The sequence below is a fragment of the Crassostrea angulata genome, chromosome 8, assembly GCF_025612915.1.
Source record: "Crassostrea angulata isolate pt1a10 chromosome 8, ASM2561291v2, whole genome shotgun sequence".
Classification (NCBI taxonomy): Eukaryota; Metazoa; Mollusca; class Bivalvia; order Ostreida; family Ostreidae; genus Magallana; species Magallana angulata.
The window spans coordinates 18,786,348-18,807,468 of NC_069118.1; the positions used below are offsets into that span (position 1 = coordinate 18,786,348).

At 33.0% G+C, this 21,121-nt stretch overlaps 2 protein-coding genes across 2 annotated transcripts; both read right to left on the reverse strand.

The window, feature by feature from the left end:
- Positions 1-496: 496 nt before the first annotated feature.
- Positions 497-6,108, reverse strand: LOC128158515 (protein draper-like). Its single transcript, XM_052821385.1, has 8 exons — positions 5,890-6,108; positions 5,713-5,765; positions 5,255-5,392; positions 4,000-4,077; positions 1,836-1,889; positions 1,372-1,509; positions 1,031-1,111; positions 497-780 (listed from the first exon to the last, which is right to left on the reverse strand). The coding sequence occupies exons 1-8, from the start codon at positions 5,967-5,969 to the stop codon at positions 530-532; spliced, it is 873 nt and encodes a 290-aa protein (XP_052677345.1). The 5' UTR covers positions 5,970-6,108; the 3' UTR covers positions 497-529.
- A 4,087-nt stretch (positions 6,109-10,195) lies between these two features.
- LOC128160746 (uncharacterized) lies at positions 10,196-18,192 on the reverse strand. The gene is made up of 11 exons (XM_052824089.1): positions 17,495-18,192; positions 16,523-16,655; positions 16,277-16,354; positions 15,916-16,184; positions 14,530-14,679; positions 14,353-14,424; positions 13,705-13,791; positions 13,150-13,236; positions 12,920-13,048; positions 12,714-12,766; positions 10,196-10,211 (listed from the first exon to the last, which is right to left on the reverse strand). The coding sequence occupies exons 1-11, from the start codon at positions 17,495-17,497 to the stop codon at positions 10,196-10,198; spliced, it is 1,077 nt and encodes a 358-aa protein (XP_052680049.1). The 5' UTR covers positions 17,498-18,192.
- Between the last annotated feature and the right edge of the window lie 2,929 nt (positions 18,193-21,121).

Sequence of the window (21,121 nt, forward strand, 5' to 3'; positions counted from 1 at the left end):
TATCCGTAGACGTACAGGTTCAAATTATTAACCTCTCCGTTCTTCGCAAAAGCACTGGACCCCATTTATCGCAGTAAATTTCTATAATTCATCTCTGTAGTTGTGTACTTTCCCGGAGTTAGTGCGAATACTTGCAGAATATTCAACAAAATTGAACCAAAATGGAAACCGTACACAAAAACCCTCGTCAAATTTTAAAGCTCTTCGTGTTTACTATCCTCTTTTCCTTATTAGTTTTGTTTCAAAAAATTTCTTGAATATTTATAAGATCATATAATGAAGTTATCAACTGCGGATAACCATACTAATATTTTTAAATTTAGATGTAAAATTACTCATATTCATTAAAATATCTACAGCAAATCATAAACTAAAATATTTGAATAGAAATCTAAATAAAATTTAAATAGGTTTTTTTGGTATGTAATATATTGTTTCAATAATATAAAATTAGTTCGAAATTGGTTATTACACTGTTTTCACTTCTATAGTTTGTATCATTTTGGGAGTTCCTGAACAGCACCGAATTTCATTCTACTCTCACACTGTCTATTTCAGCAATATCCTCATAAACATCATTAATGATTGTCCGTTTGCCAGTAGGTTGAGGAAATTGGCAACCTAACCACAACTCTCGAATTATTACAAGCATTAATATGAAGCATAGTACAGATCCTATTGAAATAATTATAATTCTACCAGAGGTGGTTAATTTGTTTCCCGATGCTTGCTTTTTGTCTTCTATTTTATCCCATTTTGTGATGTAATCGCTCGCTGCCTCTAGTAAAAATGAATGAGCGATTTTATTTTTTTATTTGGCATAGTGACGACATGCACCAAAGTAATACTATAAAAATAAATATGCAAAGCATCAATTTGTATATCGAAACATTATAAGATTCATCAGGAGATTGGAAATTAAGCAGACCATTTTTGTTGTTGATAATATTCAATTGTCTTAATGAAGAAGTACAAAAGTAGCCTCAATCAAATAGTTACATTCTTTTACATGTAATGAGAGTATCATTACCAGAAGTGGTTAATTTGTTTCCTGATGCTTTCGTTTTGTCTTCTATTTTATCCCGAGTTGAAATATAATCGCTCGCTGTCTCTGGCGAAAAAATTTTTTTGTTTTATTTAATCATTTTTTGGTATAGCACCAAAATAATACTATAAAAACAAATATACAATGCATCAGTTTGTTAATCATAAGATATGAAAGATTCATCAGGAGATTGGTAATTACATGTATAAGCAAACAACGTTATTGGTTGATAATACTAATTATTAAGAAAAACGTATTGATGAACAAGTACAAAACTAGTCTCAAATGTGTGGTTATTCCTGAAACATGTACTGAGAGTGTCTTACCTTCTATAAAGGGAGAAGAAGAACAGCCGTACACATGATGACAAGGCAAACAGTCACATTTTTGGGCACATCGAGGACCATAATATGATAGAGGACATATATCTGAGCAGTTGTCATTGTAGTAACCAACCGGACATTCTACATATTGCATTGTTAATGTTTATAATGTGTAGCATACATTGACAAACAACGATCATATTAATTATAGCCTTTGATAGTGGATAAAATAATACAAAAAGTTTGCATGACATAGTTTCTAAGGATTTCAACCATAAATACGTGCATACGTATTTATTAGTAAAGTTGAAAATACCATATTGATATTAATAACTTATCATCGTCTAGAACTACAACCAACTTTTGAATTGAGATGGTGTCCTACCAGGTTGATGATTATCTAGCTACAAAATGATTTCTATTTCTTTCTCTATAAACTACTTGTTAATCTTCGAATAGTTTAATACCTTTACATTCGTTCCCATCTTTGTAATAATTGGTCGAACATTCTAATGGAATGTCTGCAAGAGCCATGAAATCTATTTTTAGTGATGTAATCATTAATATCTGTAAATACTGTAATTAGCAAGCTGTTTGTAAAATAAACTTACAGACTGACTTAGCAAACAACATAGCAAAATGCAAATTACAAATAATCAAAACATTCCCTTTAGAGCAATCATTGAGGTAGAGGTTCAACAACAATGGAAGTACAATTGTAAAACCAAAATCATATATTTTGTACATGATTTCTCCAACAGTTTGTTTAGACATCCTTTATCTATCTATGCTTTATCAAACATATCGATTAATTAAATATTGAGGAAATTTTGTGAATGTGTGAAAAGGATTCATAAATCAATATAAAATGGTCATGTAATGATTATGACATCATTTAAGGAAATTGTAATACTTATTTCAAAATTTCTAAATATCTAAAATTTAAAAATAATTTTCGTAAAATTTATTTTTAAAAAGTTCTAAAAGGTTCACCTTATAAAATCGTGCAGGTTTGTGCCTTTACATAAAGCATATTGATTTCTGTTCCACTTCTTGGTTTTATACCATACACAGTAAACTCTTAGTATCTTGTTTTCATAATGAATACTGATTGAGAAAATAAGGTTTCACAGTCGTTGTCCGAGCAGTATGAGTGATGGACGCTTTTTTTTACTTTATTATCTTTAAATTTTATTTTCAGTTTATCATCTATAATACGATACATGTTTTTATATGCGTTTATTTATAACCAAGAACTTATTAGCAGCTATCGCAGGTCTTGCGTGACGCAATTTCAAATGTCACAAACCCTTGACTCTTTGCGACAAATAATGCAATTAGCCCTAATTTTTCTAACAGATATAACTGGAAGAGTGATGTTTGTAGATGTAGAAGAATGTTTGCGGGGCGTTTGAACATTACCATCATTCACTGTCAGGTACATTCAACTGAACTCTTATCCGTATTAACAGCTGCATTCTTTGTATAAGTGGACGTACCTGATGCCGGGATGGCAAGGGGACGGAAAACTCTAACTGACCCACACCTATTTTTGTCTAATCTATTAACCTTCCGCCTGTATATTTCGCAAAATTGTCACCAAATGAAACAAGTGCACACAATCTTTGCAGAGAACAAACTGAATCTACTTTGCAGTACTTCCCACAAAATTGTACCATTTCCTATTGATGTTCTGGAAAGGCAAACGCAACAGTTATTGCTCGGCTTGTTTTTTTTTTAAATGTGGCACCTGTCTCGAGTAACACAGATCAAAGTTAAATATACAAAATGCAAAATTCTACATTTAAAAAAAATAATAAATCGGTGTTATTAATATGCCGCTAATTGAAAACAAAGGTTGTCCACAGATGGAATCGAACCATAGCTTAAAAAACAACTTACTAATCTAATTCAGAACTTACACTTGATGATGATCTCATTCTAAAGTATAAATCACCTCCAAGTAGGTTTTAAAAAGGCATTTATGAAATGGTTTAATCAGACTGGCATAAAATATTTTTGTTCATATCTAAGATTTGATAAGAATTATTAATTTAATATTCTGGTCATACAAATGTAATAATACGCATATTTGCGAAATTCGTAATCAAATGATTCATCATTTTTGTTCATTCTTGTCTCGTATGAATTTACATTGAATTGAACTAAGTTTCAAATAGTCGAGAACAATTATCATCACTTCGAACTACCAATACGTGACGCGAGTATTTAACGTTTAGATAAATCATTATTTAGCATTATTTTTGTAATTAAAATCATTTTTTTAAAAGCAGGTCATGAAATTGCACAAATAAACTAACAAACATAATTACATGTTATAGTATCTAGCTTTCAATTATCTGTGTAATAATTTACACATTCCAAATAAAATATATCAAATGCAAGTTCATTTTTTTTAAATTTAGAATTCTTTTCGACAGCACAATACTGCACATCACATTTTGTTATAATACTTTCAACATCAGCAATATCTGCATCAACACCAGCTGAGATTGTGTTTATGCTAATGAGTTGAGTAAATAGGCAGCATAAGTAAATTCCTCGACTAAATATACATGTGTATGTATAAGAAACATATAACATATTCAATCGTTATTTTTATAATCCTACCAGAAATTGTTCTGTTTCCGGATGCCTGCTTGTTTTCTTCCTTTTTACTCCGAGTTTCAAAATCATCGTTTGTTGCTTCTGTTGAACAAACGGGAATTTGTTTTTAAAATTCATTAATCTATTTTACTACATTTGTCAGTTTAATGGTTTTAAAACAGTGTAGAACCAAACAATATCAACTATTAAAATGACAATGCGCATATTCGTATCATTACATTTTTATGCTAATTTTTATCATGTGATTTCTTTGAGTATTTCATCACAGGTTTAAATATCATTCAATTATTGTTTGAGCTTGTAAAGAACTACTTCTAATCAATTACAAGAATGATACAATTATTTAAATCTGCCAACTCATGTGATATCAACATTATTCATTCCGAAATTCCTCCTAATCGATGTTTGTATCAGATAATGCTTTTCATGTGTCAATCGGACACATGTATGTACAGTTAACGTCCTTAAACGATAATTAAAACAAAGGTTTTTATTAACAACAATATGTCATACAGATAATTTACAAGTATCTATTTAACACATTCCATGTCTCAAAGGTTGGTATTACAAAACCATTAACTAGAAACATTTACTTCGACTGACTAGACTTCTTACGAAAATACACATTTTCGTTTAAAACTCAAAAGCGGATTTCCATAAGCCCTATGCCCACAACGAACACGCTGATTATTTCTTATCAATTACATGTAATAGTTATTCATAATTTACAAATTACACAATTTATTCTGGTGTTTCAGTGATTCCTCGTGTCCTCTTAACTTTTTGAACAAGCCTCGTAGTTTTTTTTTTTCAGTTTTATTACAACAATCATTGTATGCATATTCCATTTAGTGTTTTTTCTTCTAAATTTGAAAATAAAAAGCGCAACCCAAGTATGCCAGATCTTTGAAAAAAACAATATATTACATTTTTTCAATAAAATAAAATTAAGCTTCCAAACAATATTCAACAAACTTTAAATAGTTTATCACATATTGCGTTGACAAATTTCATTGCATCTAACAGGTATGCACAATTTTGACGCAAATATTTGTTTACGTTATATAAACGCTTTAAGTTATTTTCATTCTGAAAATCAGATAAATAAACTCGCAAAAATCACATAAAAGTAAATACTTGTAAACAAAACTTGCTATTGGTTGATACAGTTATCATGAAATAATAGTCTTGATAAAAAAAAAAAGTACCAACATCATTCTTATTGTAACATCTTTAATACGTACTGAGAGTGTCTTACCTTCTATAAAGAGAGTAAGAGAACAGCCATAGACGTGATGACAAGGCACACAGTCACATTTTTGGGCACAAAGAAGGCCATAAAGTGGTGCAGGACATACATCTGAGCAGTTGTCATTGTAGTAACCGGCCGGACATTCTACATATTGCATTGTTAATGTTTATAATGTGCAGCATACATTGACAAACAATGATCATATTATAGCATTTGATAGTGGATAAAATAATACAAAAAGTTTGCATGACATAGTCTCTAAGGATTTAAACCTTACCTATGTGTATGCGTATTTATTGGTAAAGTTGAAAATACCATTTTAATATTAACAACTTATCATCGTCGAGAACTACAACTACTTTTTGAATTGAGATGATGTCTTACCAGGTTGATGATTATTTAGCTACAAAATATTTATATCCATATCTCTACACACTACTTCTTAATCTTAAAATGTACAATACCTATGCACATGTTCCCATCTTTGTAAAAATTGGTCAAACACTCTGCAAGAGCCCTGAAATACATTTTAAGTAATGCAATCATTTTTGACTTACTGTAATTAGCAAGTTGTTTGTAAATTAAATATACGGATACATTTAAAAGAACAAAAAAACTGCAAATTACAATTTAAAACATACCGTTTTGTGCAAGTATTAAGGTATAGGATCAACAGCAATGGAATTACAATTGTAAAACAAAAAACATGCTTCGGGGACATGATTTCTCCAAAAGTGAATTTTAATATCCTTAATCAAACATATTGCTGAATTTAATATTGAGGAAATTATGTGAATGTGTGAAAAGGACACATGAAACAATGGTAAGTGGTTATGTAATGTTAACATCGTTTAAATAAATGTGAAGGGGGTATAGATGGGGGTCGGGTTTTTTAAATGTAATTTTTAGGCAGGTCTCAAATGATTTTAACTGTTTAGGTATATTTCAGCTATTCTAATCATATATAACACAAACTGCTTTAGAAACATCCGCATTTTGTTCTTAGCTGATGCTGAACAACCATCCTAGCCTCAACTCCGACCCCGCCGGCCACACATATCAGCAGCCCGTATGACCCGTATGAACCGGACAGCCATGTGGATCTCCCAAATCCCGGAGCACCTCGACGACGTGGACGACCATGAGTCAGACTGTCTTCTCCCTTAACATTCCTTCGCGGTGTAAACTTCGTATTAGTGTTTGCTCTGATGTTATATATATTTTTAGTATTCAAATATTATTTGAATTCGCCATTCTTTAATTCGCTCCATGCGCGGATCTAGAGGGGGGGGGTCCCGACCCCCCCCCCCCTGGAAAATGAAAATTTATTAAATTTACATAGTAAAATTATCGCGAAAATATGCCTCGGACCCCCCCCCCTGGCAAACACAATTATCCTTCGGACCCCCCCTGGAAAAATTTTCTGGATCCGCGCATGCGCTCATTGCCAACGAGGGCGAAAGGAGCGAAAATAAATGTGGGTGAATATTCTTTGTCACTAGTGTACATTTTCACAATGTTTTGATTTGTGCAATTAACAAAATGATTAAGCAAATTTCGATATAGTTCCAGGACTGATGTAATTTACGGTCATTTTTTGTTAGTTCTATCATGTTTAAAGATATTTTGATTTTCGGTTTTATGTTATATTTTTTTGTAGCTGTGCCTTTCCTTTATGTGCCCTTAACTTCCTGGTATGTGTATTTATAAACCCTTGAGTCAAAGTTTGATTCTTGGTGTAACAGGTGTCTATAATCAAAATATAATCATTGATTATGAATGATCGTTCCGTTGCAATCAATAAAAATTTAATATTTTATGCGATTTCACTTCCTTAGATCTGTTCATGGACATTCCCCCTGATTACAGATTGAAACAGTTTGACTGACAAGTTTTCATTCGGTCAAAACTATATCAATAACTTTGAACATCAATGATAAATGTTTGCAACCAGTACTTCATACATGTAACTTACATGTAGCATCCACAACACGAAATTCCGGAATTATACACATGCAAGTCCAAGAGTCGAATATCTCGTTCTCTTTGAACAGATTTTCGAAAAGTACGATATGACAGATAAATGAGCCATAAGGTTGACAAATCTCGCCATTGTCAGACGTTTTGCTATACATTTAGAAATAAAGCTAGCTACATGTAGATGAAAACATTTAACACTCATATTTCAGAAAAAGGAATTGCACTAGATAATTGAAATCAATCTTTTAAAACATTCACATATCAAAAAGAAAATAAACCAAATCTATAATAATTTGAATTATCTTCCCTCTAAAGGAGACCTGTCCATTTATCTGTACTAACTTAAAAGCTCCTCAAAATTAATCATAGTGTGATCTCATCAATTGAAAACACTAATTACTTAGGATTACCGGTTGTTTGTGTCATAAATGAAATCAAACGGTCAATATCTGGTAATGCATTTATAAGTTTAAAAGTCTTTAAATTAACTCAACTTTCCTTCTTTGAGTTTTACTAAATCAATGAAACCACAATTTTATATAATATAAGTTTTAATTCCAGATATTCTCTGGTTCAAATCATTTTTAAATATAATGCATGAACGCATTTTAAGTAGTCATAAAGAAGATATCATGCATAACAATCAAGTGATATATCTTTCCAAACTTTATTTATAAATTGGTAAAAAATATACAAAAAGTATCAACAATTTAAAGGGAAGTGGGTGATTTCATTTGATAGCCCGTGTCCTTTTCCAGTCACTATCTTACGCAATAATAGTCTGACATTCTGATGTATGAACATCTTGCTGCAGTGGTTTTGCTTCATTTAGTGTAGTCCCCACTCTCACAGACCATCAATGTTGATCTTGACAGACCGACCCCCAGTCACTGCAGCAAACAATAAAAAAGAAGTATAAATTGTATAAATGTAACATGTTTTCTGCACTTATATCATTGAAATAGTATCCACATTTTCTATTCATTTGACTATATGTAATTTCAATTTGCTTTATATCTTGCTTAACAGTGAATCAAATTATTTCGATAATGATAATCCCTCAGCATTATGGTATAGAAATGGTATATATTTTCAGCATTTCTTTCATTGAAAATAGTATTAAATTTTATCTTAGTTTTATTTTTACGCATATTTTATTTGCTTTACATCTTGAATGTATCAGCGAATGAAGTTATCTTAATAATGATGAATACCTCAGCATCTCTAATTAGTGCTTTAACTCCATCCAGTGGATTCTTCTGCTGTCACTCCTGTTAAATAATCACGTAAGAGCATTATGAAAAAAACCATATACTGAAGTATTTAAGAGTATTCACGCACAATTGATAATGATAATTATATTTCATCATCAATAATTCCATTTCCTTAGCTTTGTCAACAATTCTATTATAGCGACCCTTATTGTAACAGTGCGTTTTTCTGAGTAAGGGAGCTACCTCCACATTACAACTTGGTGGTAGTTTTATGTACCTTTTGGGATTATTATGGACGTCAAGCACCTTTATTATCTAAGTGGCATTTCATCATGTGAATGTCATTGAGCACAATAAACGGACAAAAATGGTTTGCATCAGCATGCTGTGGTGTGCCTGGAGAAAAAAAAAGTTGTAGTATCAATACAATGTACTCAAACATTTTTTAATTCATGTAAGTTGATGAAAACTAATAAACAGACGTCCTATTTCTATCAATAGCCAACACCCTGTAATTGTAATGGTAATCTTTTTCTATTCAGTGTTTGAGCACTGAACCAGCCTGATGTGCTTGCTTTGTCTCCTGCTCCACGTACGGTTAAAGTGCTGCCTAAATTAGAAACTTATAACAATTATTAGTTAACGATTTACATGTAATTAAGCAATTAATCAACAAGAAACAACTTAAATGGCAAAGCAGTCAAAGGGTCCTTTTTGAATAGCTCTATCAAATGGGATCATCTTGATCTTCATGCAAACATAAAAATAAATAAAATTTGAATTCTTTAAGAAATAGAGTCCATTCTAGCTTACAGCTTGTCAGAGGCTCATGCATCAAATTCAAGTTGTGGAGCAGGACCTTTTCTGGGATGGTCTCAGAAACTAGTTCCAGGCGTTGATTGGTGCTGGCTGAAAGGTTGACCATTTTTTTGATTGAGGTATTTATAATATACATATCAGCAGTGCCAGGCTTATAATATAGAGAGACAAATCTTGTTGAAATACATTAATGATTATACATTATTATCAAATTTTCATGATGTTTTAAAGTAACATGGATGCAAAGTCAAGGGGAATTTTAAATATTTACTACGACTTCATTCTTCATTAAATAATGCGCATCTATTTTTTTTTTAAACATATCTGTTAAAATGCATGCCTTTGACAGATGATCAGTCTTGAAAAAAAAACTTAAATGCTACAGTTGGATATAATTCTTACCATAAAGACATCAGGTCTCCTGTAGATCGTTTTGTAAAAACCAGTTCTCATCTCTCATCACAAAGTGGTTTTGAAAACATATACATGTATCATAACCTTTATGTGTTGGGGCTCTCATAATTAAAGGTTAATTAAGACATCGGTGGTTTAATAGAGGCGATACGGAAGACATTGATTTTTATCCTTAAAAGTTTTATCAACAGTTGAATTTTCAATTATAATTTATCAGGCGTAAGTGTATTGATTCAAATAATTTCAATATGCAAACGTTCACTGATTCAGTGTTGGTTTCAGTTGCTGCTTCAAAATTAATGTTGATCTTCATTCCATCTCAATCGCAAGCTTTTACTTGGAGCTGAATTCACCATGGCAGTTTGATGTACAGCTTTGTTCTCAACAAATTTCCCCGGTATGATAAAATAAATCACTATTGAATTAATCGATTTTTCATCAACATAAAAATGCAGCAAAAAAAATATTGTTTCCCGTAATATTATATATCACACATGCACCGTTGATTTTATGATTGTTTTTAATCCTCCCGACATCTGAAATAAAAAAAAATAAAAAAGCATGTGAACAATTGTTATTCAAATAATCTAACGCATAGCATTTTTACCATAGAAGGCCTATCTCAGTTATTTTAGCCAAAAAAACTTTAAACGAAAGCATAAAAAAGCATAAACATGTACCTGTTTTGACGTTCTCTTGACAACTAAATTAAAAAGTTATTATGAGCTAAAATATTTAACTTATCAAAACGATGATATTTGTTTGGAGTCAAAAATGTACCTAATAAGCTTGTGAAGCCTTAAACATAAAAAATTAAGAAACTAGACATGAATTAAATCTATCAATTCTGATCGAATGGACAAAGTTCACAGGAGAACCAACGCAATAAATTCCATTGCAGGAATCCACTTTGGAAAAAGAAAACTGGGCCAGGAACCAGTCCAACTAACAGAGGCCATTGCTGAACAAGGAAAATTAAATCCTAAGGTGGCTCGATCTAAACCTTTTTGTGCTGGCCCAGTCCATTAGGAGTTCCTACAACTCATGCACATTACCAGGGTAAGCACAAAAAGCTCAAAGAGATGTATCGAAAGAGATACAGGCTGAGCACAATGAGATGAACCCTGTGTGTTCCAAGATAACCACAGGGATATGTACCACATTTGCTTTAGGATGAGCACTAGACAAGCACAGGAATCTGTACCATATGTGCTCCAAGGTGAGCACATGGCTATGTATCCTATGTGTCGCAGGATGAAGAGCACAAATAAACAATCTCTATGCTCTTTACGATGAGCACAATGAAATGTAACTTGTTTGCTTAGGATGGTCACAAGAAGATGTATTCTATGTGCTACAGGATGCCTGCTCTAGTATAGAAGTCAAGTACTCGCAAGGAGTAGAATTGGTCTGTCCCTGTCCATTGGTGACTTAGTGAACTTTAGTAAAATTCTTTCTAGCTAAAATACTGCCAAGTCAGACCCTGTACACCTGTTGAATGTTGCTCCTGTTACATGCTATTAAGTTTATCACAAATTGGTGGTAGCTGAAGGTTACTACAACTGAAGCTGTTCATGCCTTGTTGGCCAGGAAGGGGTTAACAGGGGCATAGTTCCACCTGTATTGTTTTTCCCCATCCCCCCCCCCCCCCAAAGTAAAAGAGCAGCTGGGACAAAAAATCTAACATGTATTCATCGTCTGAAACCCATGGTTAGTTAATACGCGACGTTCCTCTCTGAGTTACTCATGGGTCACTTTAAAATTCGACGCTCGTTTTAATGACCAAATATTTATAAATATCACCCAATCAAATTAATCGTAATAGTGATAGAACTCTTCTGTTTTAAAAGGTTGCAAAACAAATCGTTCTGCGATCGCCAATTGAATACTGTAATGAACGAGCGTTTAAAGCGACTTGTTGATTGGACCAATTTATTCAGGGTGCAATATGACCAACCAATCAACTTGCGTGCTTCTATACCAGCATCGAAGTTTAAAGGGATCCACGGATGATGAAGAGAGGAACGACGCATAATCAACCGTGGGTTTCCGACGTTGATATGTATTGACCATTCAGGTACGGTAGTGTCATTGGCTTATGTGGTAGGTGCTATTCTACAATTCTTCTTGTACATATCTTGATGGTGTGTACGTATAATAGAAAAGCAATAACTGCTATACAACCTATGGGGAAAAAAAGACTAAAGCCTTGGTTTGCCAACCAGTTGTTAGAAGAATGTACTGTGGTTTCATCAATATTCGTTGAATACCAATGTTTGTCGATTTCATTTTTTAAGTTGATCGACGGAATCAAATGCAATATTTATTAACATTTTGTATCGATAGGATCATTGGCCACGATTTTTTTCTTCTTAAAACTGCGATTTTCATTGATTCCACCAAAATGGATGCCCAAGATTATAAATGAAACTAGAGTAATTGGCACATTATAATTCTGATTCTGTGACAAGTGTGTTGACCTTCAAGTATTTGTAATCAAGTGGCATGGGACACAGTGATCAGACAGGTTAGCTTCTCAGAGACTCAGACGAGCTGGCTATATGAATGAAAAACAAATAGTGCCGTAATTAGGCAGCTCTTCTTGTATGCCCCCCCCCCCCCCCATGGAGTTAACGGTGCTACGGATTGATCATGTCTCGCCAGGGGGTAATATGTAGAAGTCGATGTTCTTTACGAGCACGATTATAAAATTCAACCTTTGCCTTTACACATACAAAGTCGATGGGCATTGCAGGCCATGCAGGCATTGTGTTGCCTGGATATGAGTTTGCATGGACTTAAGGAGTTACAATCTAATAAATATGACCTTAACCTGCCATGAGCATTGGGGGGGGGGGGGGGGTGATTGATAAGGATTGAGGTATCTCCCTTTAGCAATCCAAACAAATCCCTTTTTTTTTGGGGGGGGGGGGGGGGGGTTGTTATAGATTAAAGTTTCAATGGTGCTGGTAATAAAGAATCGAGCTTATCAGAGCTCATGATTGTACTTTCATTTTTGCTCAGAAACATTTTCTTACCCTGATGTGCAGCAGAAAAGACGTTTAAAAAAGCGCCTGATTCTCTTCATCCTCTGAAAAAAAATGTTCAATCCAAATTTCAAAAACCATTCTCCCAAACTGTGCGCTGTGTATTATTAGAATCATAATACTAAATTTATGTTAAACTATTATAGTAATTTGAATAATAGAATTGAATATATAGCGAAGTAATAATGTACCCTTACACGTTTTGGCTTAGTCTCTACTAAGTTAGCAGTGAACGAGATATCCTCCAAGTCTTTGCCATCTGGTTTGATTTGTCCATTTTCACTCCTTTCCTCTTGCCAATTTGCCTCTTTATCATCCTCTACCTCCTGAAAAAGAAGAAATGCAACTAGTAATAGTACCACGCATCTGATTTTTTAAAATCAATATAAAGATGGATGTTGCATACATACCAAGTAAAATTAAATACCTCTATAAAATATGGATCTGGGGGCGACGTGCAGAGGCAACAGCAGCACAGGTCCATTCCCAACACCTTGCATATGGTCCAGCAACCCTAAGTACAAAACACAACAATGGTGCGCCATACATAAACATGATTAACAGCTGGAGTCAGGTATCCCTGACTATTTCTTTAATTTTATCTATAAATATGAGAGGTTTTTACAAAGTTTTTTTTTATCTCTTTGTGGAAAAGGAACATAATTATACATGTATCACTTTGCATCAGTGGATTAGCTGGTTGGTCACGTGGTATGAAGACCAAGTCTAATCCAATAAATATATTGGGAACTTTGGTTGGATGGACTGGATATCTTTTTGTATATATTCATAATTGATTTATCATATCAATACATTTCACCTGTCCGCAAAGTACCTCATAAAACAGTTTACACTTTTTCAAAATCGCTACATGTTGGGGGGATATATAATATATATATATATATATATATATATATATATATATATATATATATATATATATATATATATATATATAATTATTTGAAAATTTCATACTTACCGGTTCTTCTTGTGGGGGTTGGTCCGAGTAGGTTCTGTGAACCCCGTACCGGATATCATCCGTATCTAGGTGCCACTCTCTGGATTCCTGTTAAAAGAATTTTTGGTGAAAGCGATTTGATATTTTTTTTTCAGAAATTTACCATTCTTTATTTCATTCAGCCAATATTTCATTTTTTTTATTAATCAACATCGTGGTTTTATTAGCATTTGTGCATAGGTATCAGTGGATTCAGATGTTAAAATGTAGACGTAATAATTCAAAAAATACTTAGGTCAGGAAATTAGAATGCACAAGTTAAATGTTGAGAGTTACCTAAAGATAACGTTGCTTTTTTGGAGTATTAAGAGAGTCCGTAGCTGTGGCCATTTATATACAGTATTGATCTCCTTTTAAGAAGATCTACACTACAGCCAACCGCGTTGGCCGTAGTGTATGTGTAAAAATATTGATTTAAAAGGTAAAATATATAGAGTGTTTCTTTCTCCAACTATAAGTTTGCCTAAACAAACCACAGCTTGGAATTAGAGGTAAATCTGATGGGTAATCTGTTGACCATCCAGCCACCTTAAACTCCGCGGTAATCCAATTTATACAAAAAATGTTAAAACAGACAGTATTTTAAATAAAAACCGAAAGTCAACATACTGCTATCTGGCCCACAGTCTGCTGGTGTCGGAAATGTGACCTGTGCTGGTCGCCTCGTTTTGTTGTGAATTTCTGTAACGAAAAAAAAACAGTCAACTGAATTATGAAAAGAATTTAATTGATTCAAACATTTTGTTAAGGCAGTTAAAATAAATGAGTGTTGTTATCGATACTTACAATGTCTTCTTGAAGGCCGGCCTCTACATGTATATTTTCCAGGAGCTCTTCCCCAGGGGAGGCGGTTTTTGGCTCTTCTTTTTTATTTTTAGACTCGACCACCATGCAGGATTTTGGGGGGACATCATCTCGCTCTTTTTTCTTTGAGTCCTTTACATAGTTTGACAAGTGTATACATGTGTTGAAGGAGAGTTGCATTTAGCGAAAAAGCTATTTTAAGATTTTGACCAAAACGTATTAAAATATGTGTATGTGTAGTGTCGGTGTAACATCATATTTTTGTATATATATCTCACAATATTATGGTCGTGACATATCAAACAAATATTTTCTAATTTGTCATGGGAGAAAAGATTGAAAGTTTTTAAAAAAGTGAACTAACATGGAGTTACCCTCCCCCCTCCCCATTTTTGGTGAGCATGTAAAAATTAAAGTGAAAGCAAGGAAATTAGCCTTGAAATTAGAAACTGAAGTTATGTATATAGGAACAATTCACTCTGCGTAACCGCCCCTCCCACGGATAAGGATTTGAAATCACGATTTTTGAAAAATGTAAATTTCCTTGTTTTTCCTTTTTTTTGGCTTTAGATTTTACTCGATAAGTCTGCCCCCCCCCCCCCCCTCCCCATCCCCCCAAAACGATGGTACCTGCCTGTTTTATATTGATATCCTTCTTTTTAAAAAGTAATAAACTGATCTTAAAAAGTAAGTATAATCAACTAAATTATTGCTAATGTTCATCAGTACGTAATAGATAAAAGAAACAGCCAAATCGTATGTTATGGGAATTTGAGTCGTGATTATTTCGTACAGACCGTGATTTTTCTAAGGTCGCTGATAGTTTCGAACAATCGATAAACTTGTCAATTTCTATACAGAGCAATGAACTACAATCAATATCGGTAAGATATAGAAGTGTGTGTATGGGAATTGTCTTTTTGGGGTACCATGTGTGTTTATTTTACAATCTTCCTGTTGCCCTTCGAGGCCCCTTAATTTGTTCTGAAATTAAAGTGATTTGAATATTTTGCCCCCTCCCCCCTTTCAAAAAATAAACTAAAATCGTTCATTATTTCGCTGCCATAATATTTTGAACTCCGGGTTTAATATTTTACAGGGGGTTCAATGTATTGCAGGTACAGACTTTTGCATACTATTTTGAACCGGAATTCAATATTTTGTGGTATCAAAATATTATATATGACAATGGTATACATGTATGGTTTGTTGGATACCATGAATTAGTTTAAAGCAAGTAAAATATAAAATCTTTATTAGTTTAGACTCACAATAAGAATTTATGATAAATAGTTTAGTACTAAGAAGTCTAAGAAGCCTAAGAAGAAGACTCGCCTTTTTTCATCATAATGGCTGCTCGATTCTTACCTTCTCTCTGACATTAAGGGTCACGCTCTTGTTCCTTGTAACCATACCAATATTTACAGGTCGTACTTCGAGAAAATCGCTTTGTACATTCTTCTTTTCGGTCTTTAGTTTAACTGCAAGAATTCCCTTTATGGGCATTTCTTTCGGTTGTATTCCGTCCTCACCCCCCTTTTCACCACCGGTTCCACACTCTTCATTGCTTGATTCACCAAGCTCATAACTAGCGGTGGAGCCAGCACTTTCCTCCCCAGTGATTCCATTGTCTTTTGCTAAATATACATCATAGTTAATAAGTTTTTTTTTTAAATTCCCAACTATTAATTGCAAAGTGAAGACCAAACTTTTATTAATGAAAGCTTACCTGTTTTGCTCTCATCATCGCTTAGAACTTCTACACAGGTGACGTAACTATCATCTGATGAGAGTTCATGATCATCTCCTATGGCATATTGATATGAAATATAGGATCAAAAGAACCACTATACATGTACATGTACTTAAATTTTAAATTTGTTAATCAAGACATGAACCATAAAGTTTGAATTGATGAAACATATTGTCTAATTGCTCTTTATCGCATCGTTTATGGTGTGTTCTGCCTTCTTACCTTCCTCAATCACTGCCTCCTTGCAATGATCTTTATTATCATCTACGCCTCTATTGTCTTCCCTCTTGTCCTCCTCCTTGCTTGTCGCTTCTCCGTTGCCGGGTTCTCTGCTTTTCTCACTGACTTGTTCATCCTAACAATTGTAAATTGGGTTCACATAAGCACACAACTGTTCTTCTTATAACGGTAGATAATGTAACAATTCCAAATGACTTATGTCAAGACTGATGGTGTGAGCTAATGGGTTTGTGCCACTTTGTTTGTGCCACACATTGTTTGTGCCACATTGTTTGTGCTATAAATTATGTTAAGGAGGCTGGCTGGTCAGCTAACCATTAGATCTACTTTAAATTGTATATACATAATATACATAATATACATGATGTACAGGATTTTTTAAGCTATAAACCATTATTTTATAAGAAAAAGTCAAATATCTTATCTTTTAAATTGGGGGTTTTTTTGCTCTTCTTCTTAAGGAGACCAAAATAGTCTTAAAATAGCGAGGACTATCAAGACCTTTTAATGTAATAATGTATATCCACCTATATATATTTCCTTTCCTTATACTGTGATGGCATATTCCACAAATAAATTTTAATTTGACTTGATGGTGTTTCTCGAAAAGAATTTCACAAAACATATCTTTGTTTCCATTGACATTTTTAAAAAAAAATGTACTTTGAGCAACATTCCCGACCCCCCCCCCCTTTGCAAACCACGGTTTTTGATTTGGTAAAGCTTATAATGCATATAAGGCTATATACGGGCTTGCATCGACGTTTATCACAAATTGTATCCTATATGTATTATCAGATAAAATTTTCCGTTGAATAACTATGTAACCCACCTCCCCTCCGCACCCACTCTCCACAAATTGGAATTAAGATGTTATTCGCCAAGACATGTCATTAACTAGAAAGTGGCACCCCAATATATGATTAAAACAGATCATAAGAAAAAAGTTCTTACCATTTCTGAATATCTGTAGTTACTCTATAAACAAAGCTTTTATGACGTCACACAATTAATTACGCCACACAAGGAATTACGTCATTATGTCTTAAATTTTTTAAATTGAATATAAATATTTGGCCTTTTTGGTATACTTTTAAAAAGCTACAATGTCATTTTTTTTTCAATTAAACTTTATTTTCCTAAAATAGACAAATCCACACTTTACAAAAGTTATGTTCCTGTCCGCCATCTTTGGATGAAAACCTTTAGATTTCTTACAGTAGCCTTTGTAGTTTAAAGGTTTATAACTTTGTCATTTGAAATTAAAAATACGTTTCCGTTCTCTATTTTGATTGCCCCAACACACATATTGAAGAAATAAATTAAATTCCAAAAGATTTCATCACAGGACACCCAAATATTGGGTCAATAAAGCCAATAGTTTGTGATTCTTATTTTGACGCCCCACCCTATTTGTGACATTAATGCAATTATATTTACATTCACTTCCCCCCTATTAAATTGCATTGATTTACTTGAGTGATATTTACGCATAACACTAAAGACCCAATCCCTAAATCTTGTGTGCATGATACATAATGATTCAGTTTTTCATCAGTCTTTCTCGAGGAACATGTCTGACTCTCCTCGCGACTTCAAATCGGATCACGACCTGATATTATGCTTACGCTGCCTGGTCAATATTTTTATTGATGTAAAATTACTTTAACAGTTACAGTGGCGTCGAAAGCAAATTGAAAGTTTTTGTGGGTTTTTTTTTTGGGGGGGGGGGGTAGACTGATCATCAGAAATCTTGACAAGCAAAAAAATATTTGAATCATTATTTTTTTTAAAGATGTGGTCTCATGGCTGATACGGTGTGTGCAAACAATTTGTCGTTATTTAATTTGTATGCACACACCGTTGCAGTTATGAGACCACATCTTTCAAAAAATAACGATTCAATGGTTAATTATTTCCATTGCCACGTATAGCGCTATTCCACTCGCCCACAACGCACACTCGTTAAAATCAAAGTACTGAAGTACTGACGGGAGTTGATTTTATCGATTATCATTTATTCAAAATCAACGATATGTGATTTTGCATGGCAAGTAGTGTCAGTAATTGAGTATTTCTGAGAAATTGTATGGATCCAGGCAAGATTGAACTCTTGTCTTGTTCAACCAAACGCTCGGCTGTCTCCGTTTGTCTCCGACAAGCAAGAGAGACTGTTTTGTCGGATATTAACGGAGACAGCCAAGCGTCTGCATTGAACTTTAGCGTAGGAATATATACGACTGTAAAAATATCTAAACTGTTTGAACAATTTAAAACTATTATTCCCATGGTATTAATAAATACTTTTTCTTGAAAAACAATGCTTCAAAATACATAGCATCGAATTAATCGATTATTTTCAAGAACCAAGTGTTGTCAGCGGTATTGATTTGTGCTTAGGTCCAAACACTGTTTCACTTTCGCTTTGCCCGAGTAGGTGTATAGGAGAGTTGATTAAAACAAGTTTAGCTTTTTTTAAAAGCTTACCGTCTTTAGAACAAACCCTAAACAGCAATTAGTCATCAAAGACAGTTTAATTCTTTTTATATAAATGTCACCTTCCTCTACATAGCATGGCGAGTGGAACATTTTATGTCATGTGTCGTTTAAGCCTTGGTGTCCAAAATTGAGAACTGCGTACCCGAGCTTGTAAGTTGAGATCGACTATAGGGTAAAAGAGGTCTTAGGTAGGGTCGAAGACTCGTATTATTTTTATAAAATCAAAGTTATTCTACTGCATTTATTTATCTAAGGTGCAAATAACTTTACCGATATAAGGCATACCGCATCATTTTTTTTTTATTTTGCATAAATATTTGAATAAACAATGTATAAATATTTGAATAATCAATGCTAAAAGAAAAACAAATAATTTCAATAGATATTATAGAATGTTACTTTCAACTAGTTGGACCTGAAAACCAAAGGCTGAATTTCATTCATAGCAATTTTGTATTGCTTTTTCGTTTTCTCACTTTTTAAGATTTGAAATCTACGAAATTTGTTAAGTCGTACATGAAAAAGATCATCAGAAAATTATCTCCCTTGCGCCGAACAGTAATTTAACCAAATGAAATAAATGTAAATTTTCACATCATGTATTTTCTACCAATCACAAAGGAAAGGAAGTGCACAGCCCGGAGACTGTAAATTATTTGAACTCTTTATACTGTCTTCCAAGGAAGACGGTAATTAACTCCCAAAAACCACATCTTTTGAAGTAGTCTGCGATATTACAAGTACATTTATGTAGCATACCGGTATTCCATGTAAACAAATGTAGTGTAGTTTATCACTTATAATTTTTGGACAGTGGTTATAACTTGAATTTAAGTATCAAATTGATTACTTGATCCTATCTGAATTGTTTTATAGTTTGTTCAGGGGTTTTTTTTATATCTTCATCTCAAAGCCATGCAAACTTTTTATACGCCTCTTTTATATACTACTTCATACAGATATATATATATATATATATATATATATATATATATATATATATATATATATATATATATATATATATATATATATTTTTTAAACTTTAAGATAAGTATTACATTATACATTTTTTTAAATTGAATTTCCATAAACGCTGAATGATAAATGATAGAATGTAGATATACATCTATTTATGTAGATACTGTATGTAAGATATTTCTGTCAAGTTATATTGGGTATGGGACAACTCCATATTAATTGTGAGTTTGTGACATTTTATCGTAATAAATGATAAAATATAAAAAAAAATCTCATCTTATTGTTTATATTAATATTTGCCTGTGATAACACTACGTATCGATTTTGTACTATATTACCCATAACTTCAAATTGGGGCTCCAGCGGGGTGTGCCTATTTATATATATTTAAATATCTAATTGTACAATGGCTTAAAATTATATAAATATAAGTAATAAGGAATTATACTTTGAATATTATGAGGTGATAATTTCGGTCGGAGCGTGATCAAATCTATCATAAAGCCCTTTGGGCTTTATTGGATTTGATCACGCCCCGACCGAAATTATCATCTCGTAATAAGCAAAGAATGATTCCTTATTCCTTATATCTGGAAAGTTGTCACCAAACAGCGTACCGTAATGGGTTTGAGTATTGGGATCTGTAAGTTATAAGTTCCCATTCCGCTGAGTCTTTTATTATTCTTTCACCTTTCAAAAATTTTTAAAAATATTTTGTATTTAAATATTGTTAAATTTTAAAATTCTAAAAAGGTTAAAGTATTTTGATTATTATAACTTTTATCCATAATATCAGTATCGACAGGTGTGCTATACAACTTTAGAACCACTTAACAAGAGCTTCGACTTTCGGTAGGACGTAACTATTTTAAGGAATAAGGAATAAGGAATCATTCTTTTAGCATTATGAGGTGATAATTCCGGTCGGGGCGTGATCAAATCCAATAAAACCAGAAGTCTCTCATAATAAATTATTTTTGCAAGGTTTTTTTTTTTTTGGTAATTAGTAACAATATATTTACATCGATTTTTATATATAACCCGTTCTTAATAAAACAGAAAATCTGGGTTTTTTCTGTTTTGAACGATGAAAGCGATTAC

Excerpts from the sequence above, each read along its gene's own strand:
- LOC128158515 (XM_052821385.1), bottom strand. The coding sequence starts at position 5,969 with ATGTCCCCGAAGCATGTTTTTTGTTTTACAATTGTAATTCCATTGCTG. Across the intron at positions 5,766-5,889 it reads CTTAATACTTGCACAAAACG|GGCTCTTGCAGAGTGTTTGA; the intron begins GTATGTTTTAAA and ends AATGTATTTCAG. Across the intron at positions 1,510-1,835 it reads AGATGGGAACGAATGTAAAG|AATGTCCGGTTGGTTACTAC; the intron begins GTATTAAACTAT and ends TGCAATATGTAG.
- LOC128160746 (XM_052824089.1), bottom strand. Across the intron at positions 16,185-16,276 it reads CGATGATGAGAGCAAAACAG|CAAAAGACAATGGAATCACT; the intron begins GTAAGCTTTCAT and ends ATGTATATTTAG. Across the intron at positions 12,767-12,919 it reads TAGAGACTAAGCCAAAACGT|AGGATGAAGAGAATCAGGCG; the intron begins GTAAGGGTACAT and ends ATTTTTTTTCAG.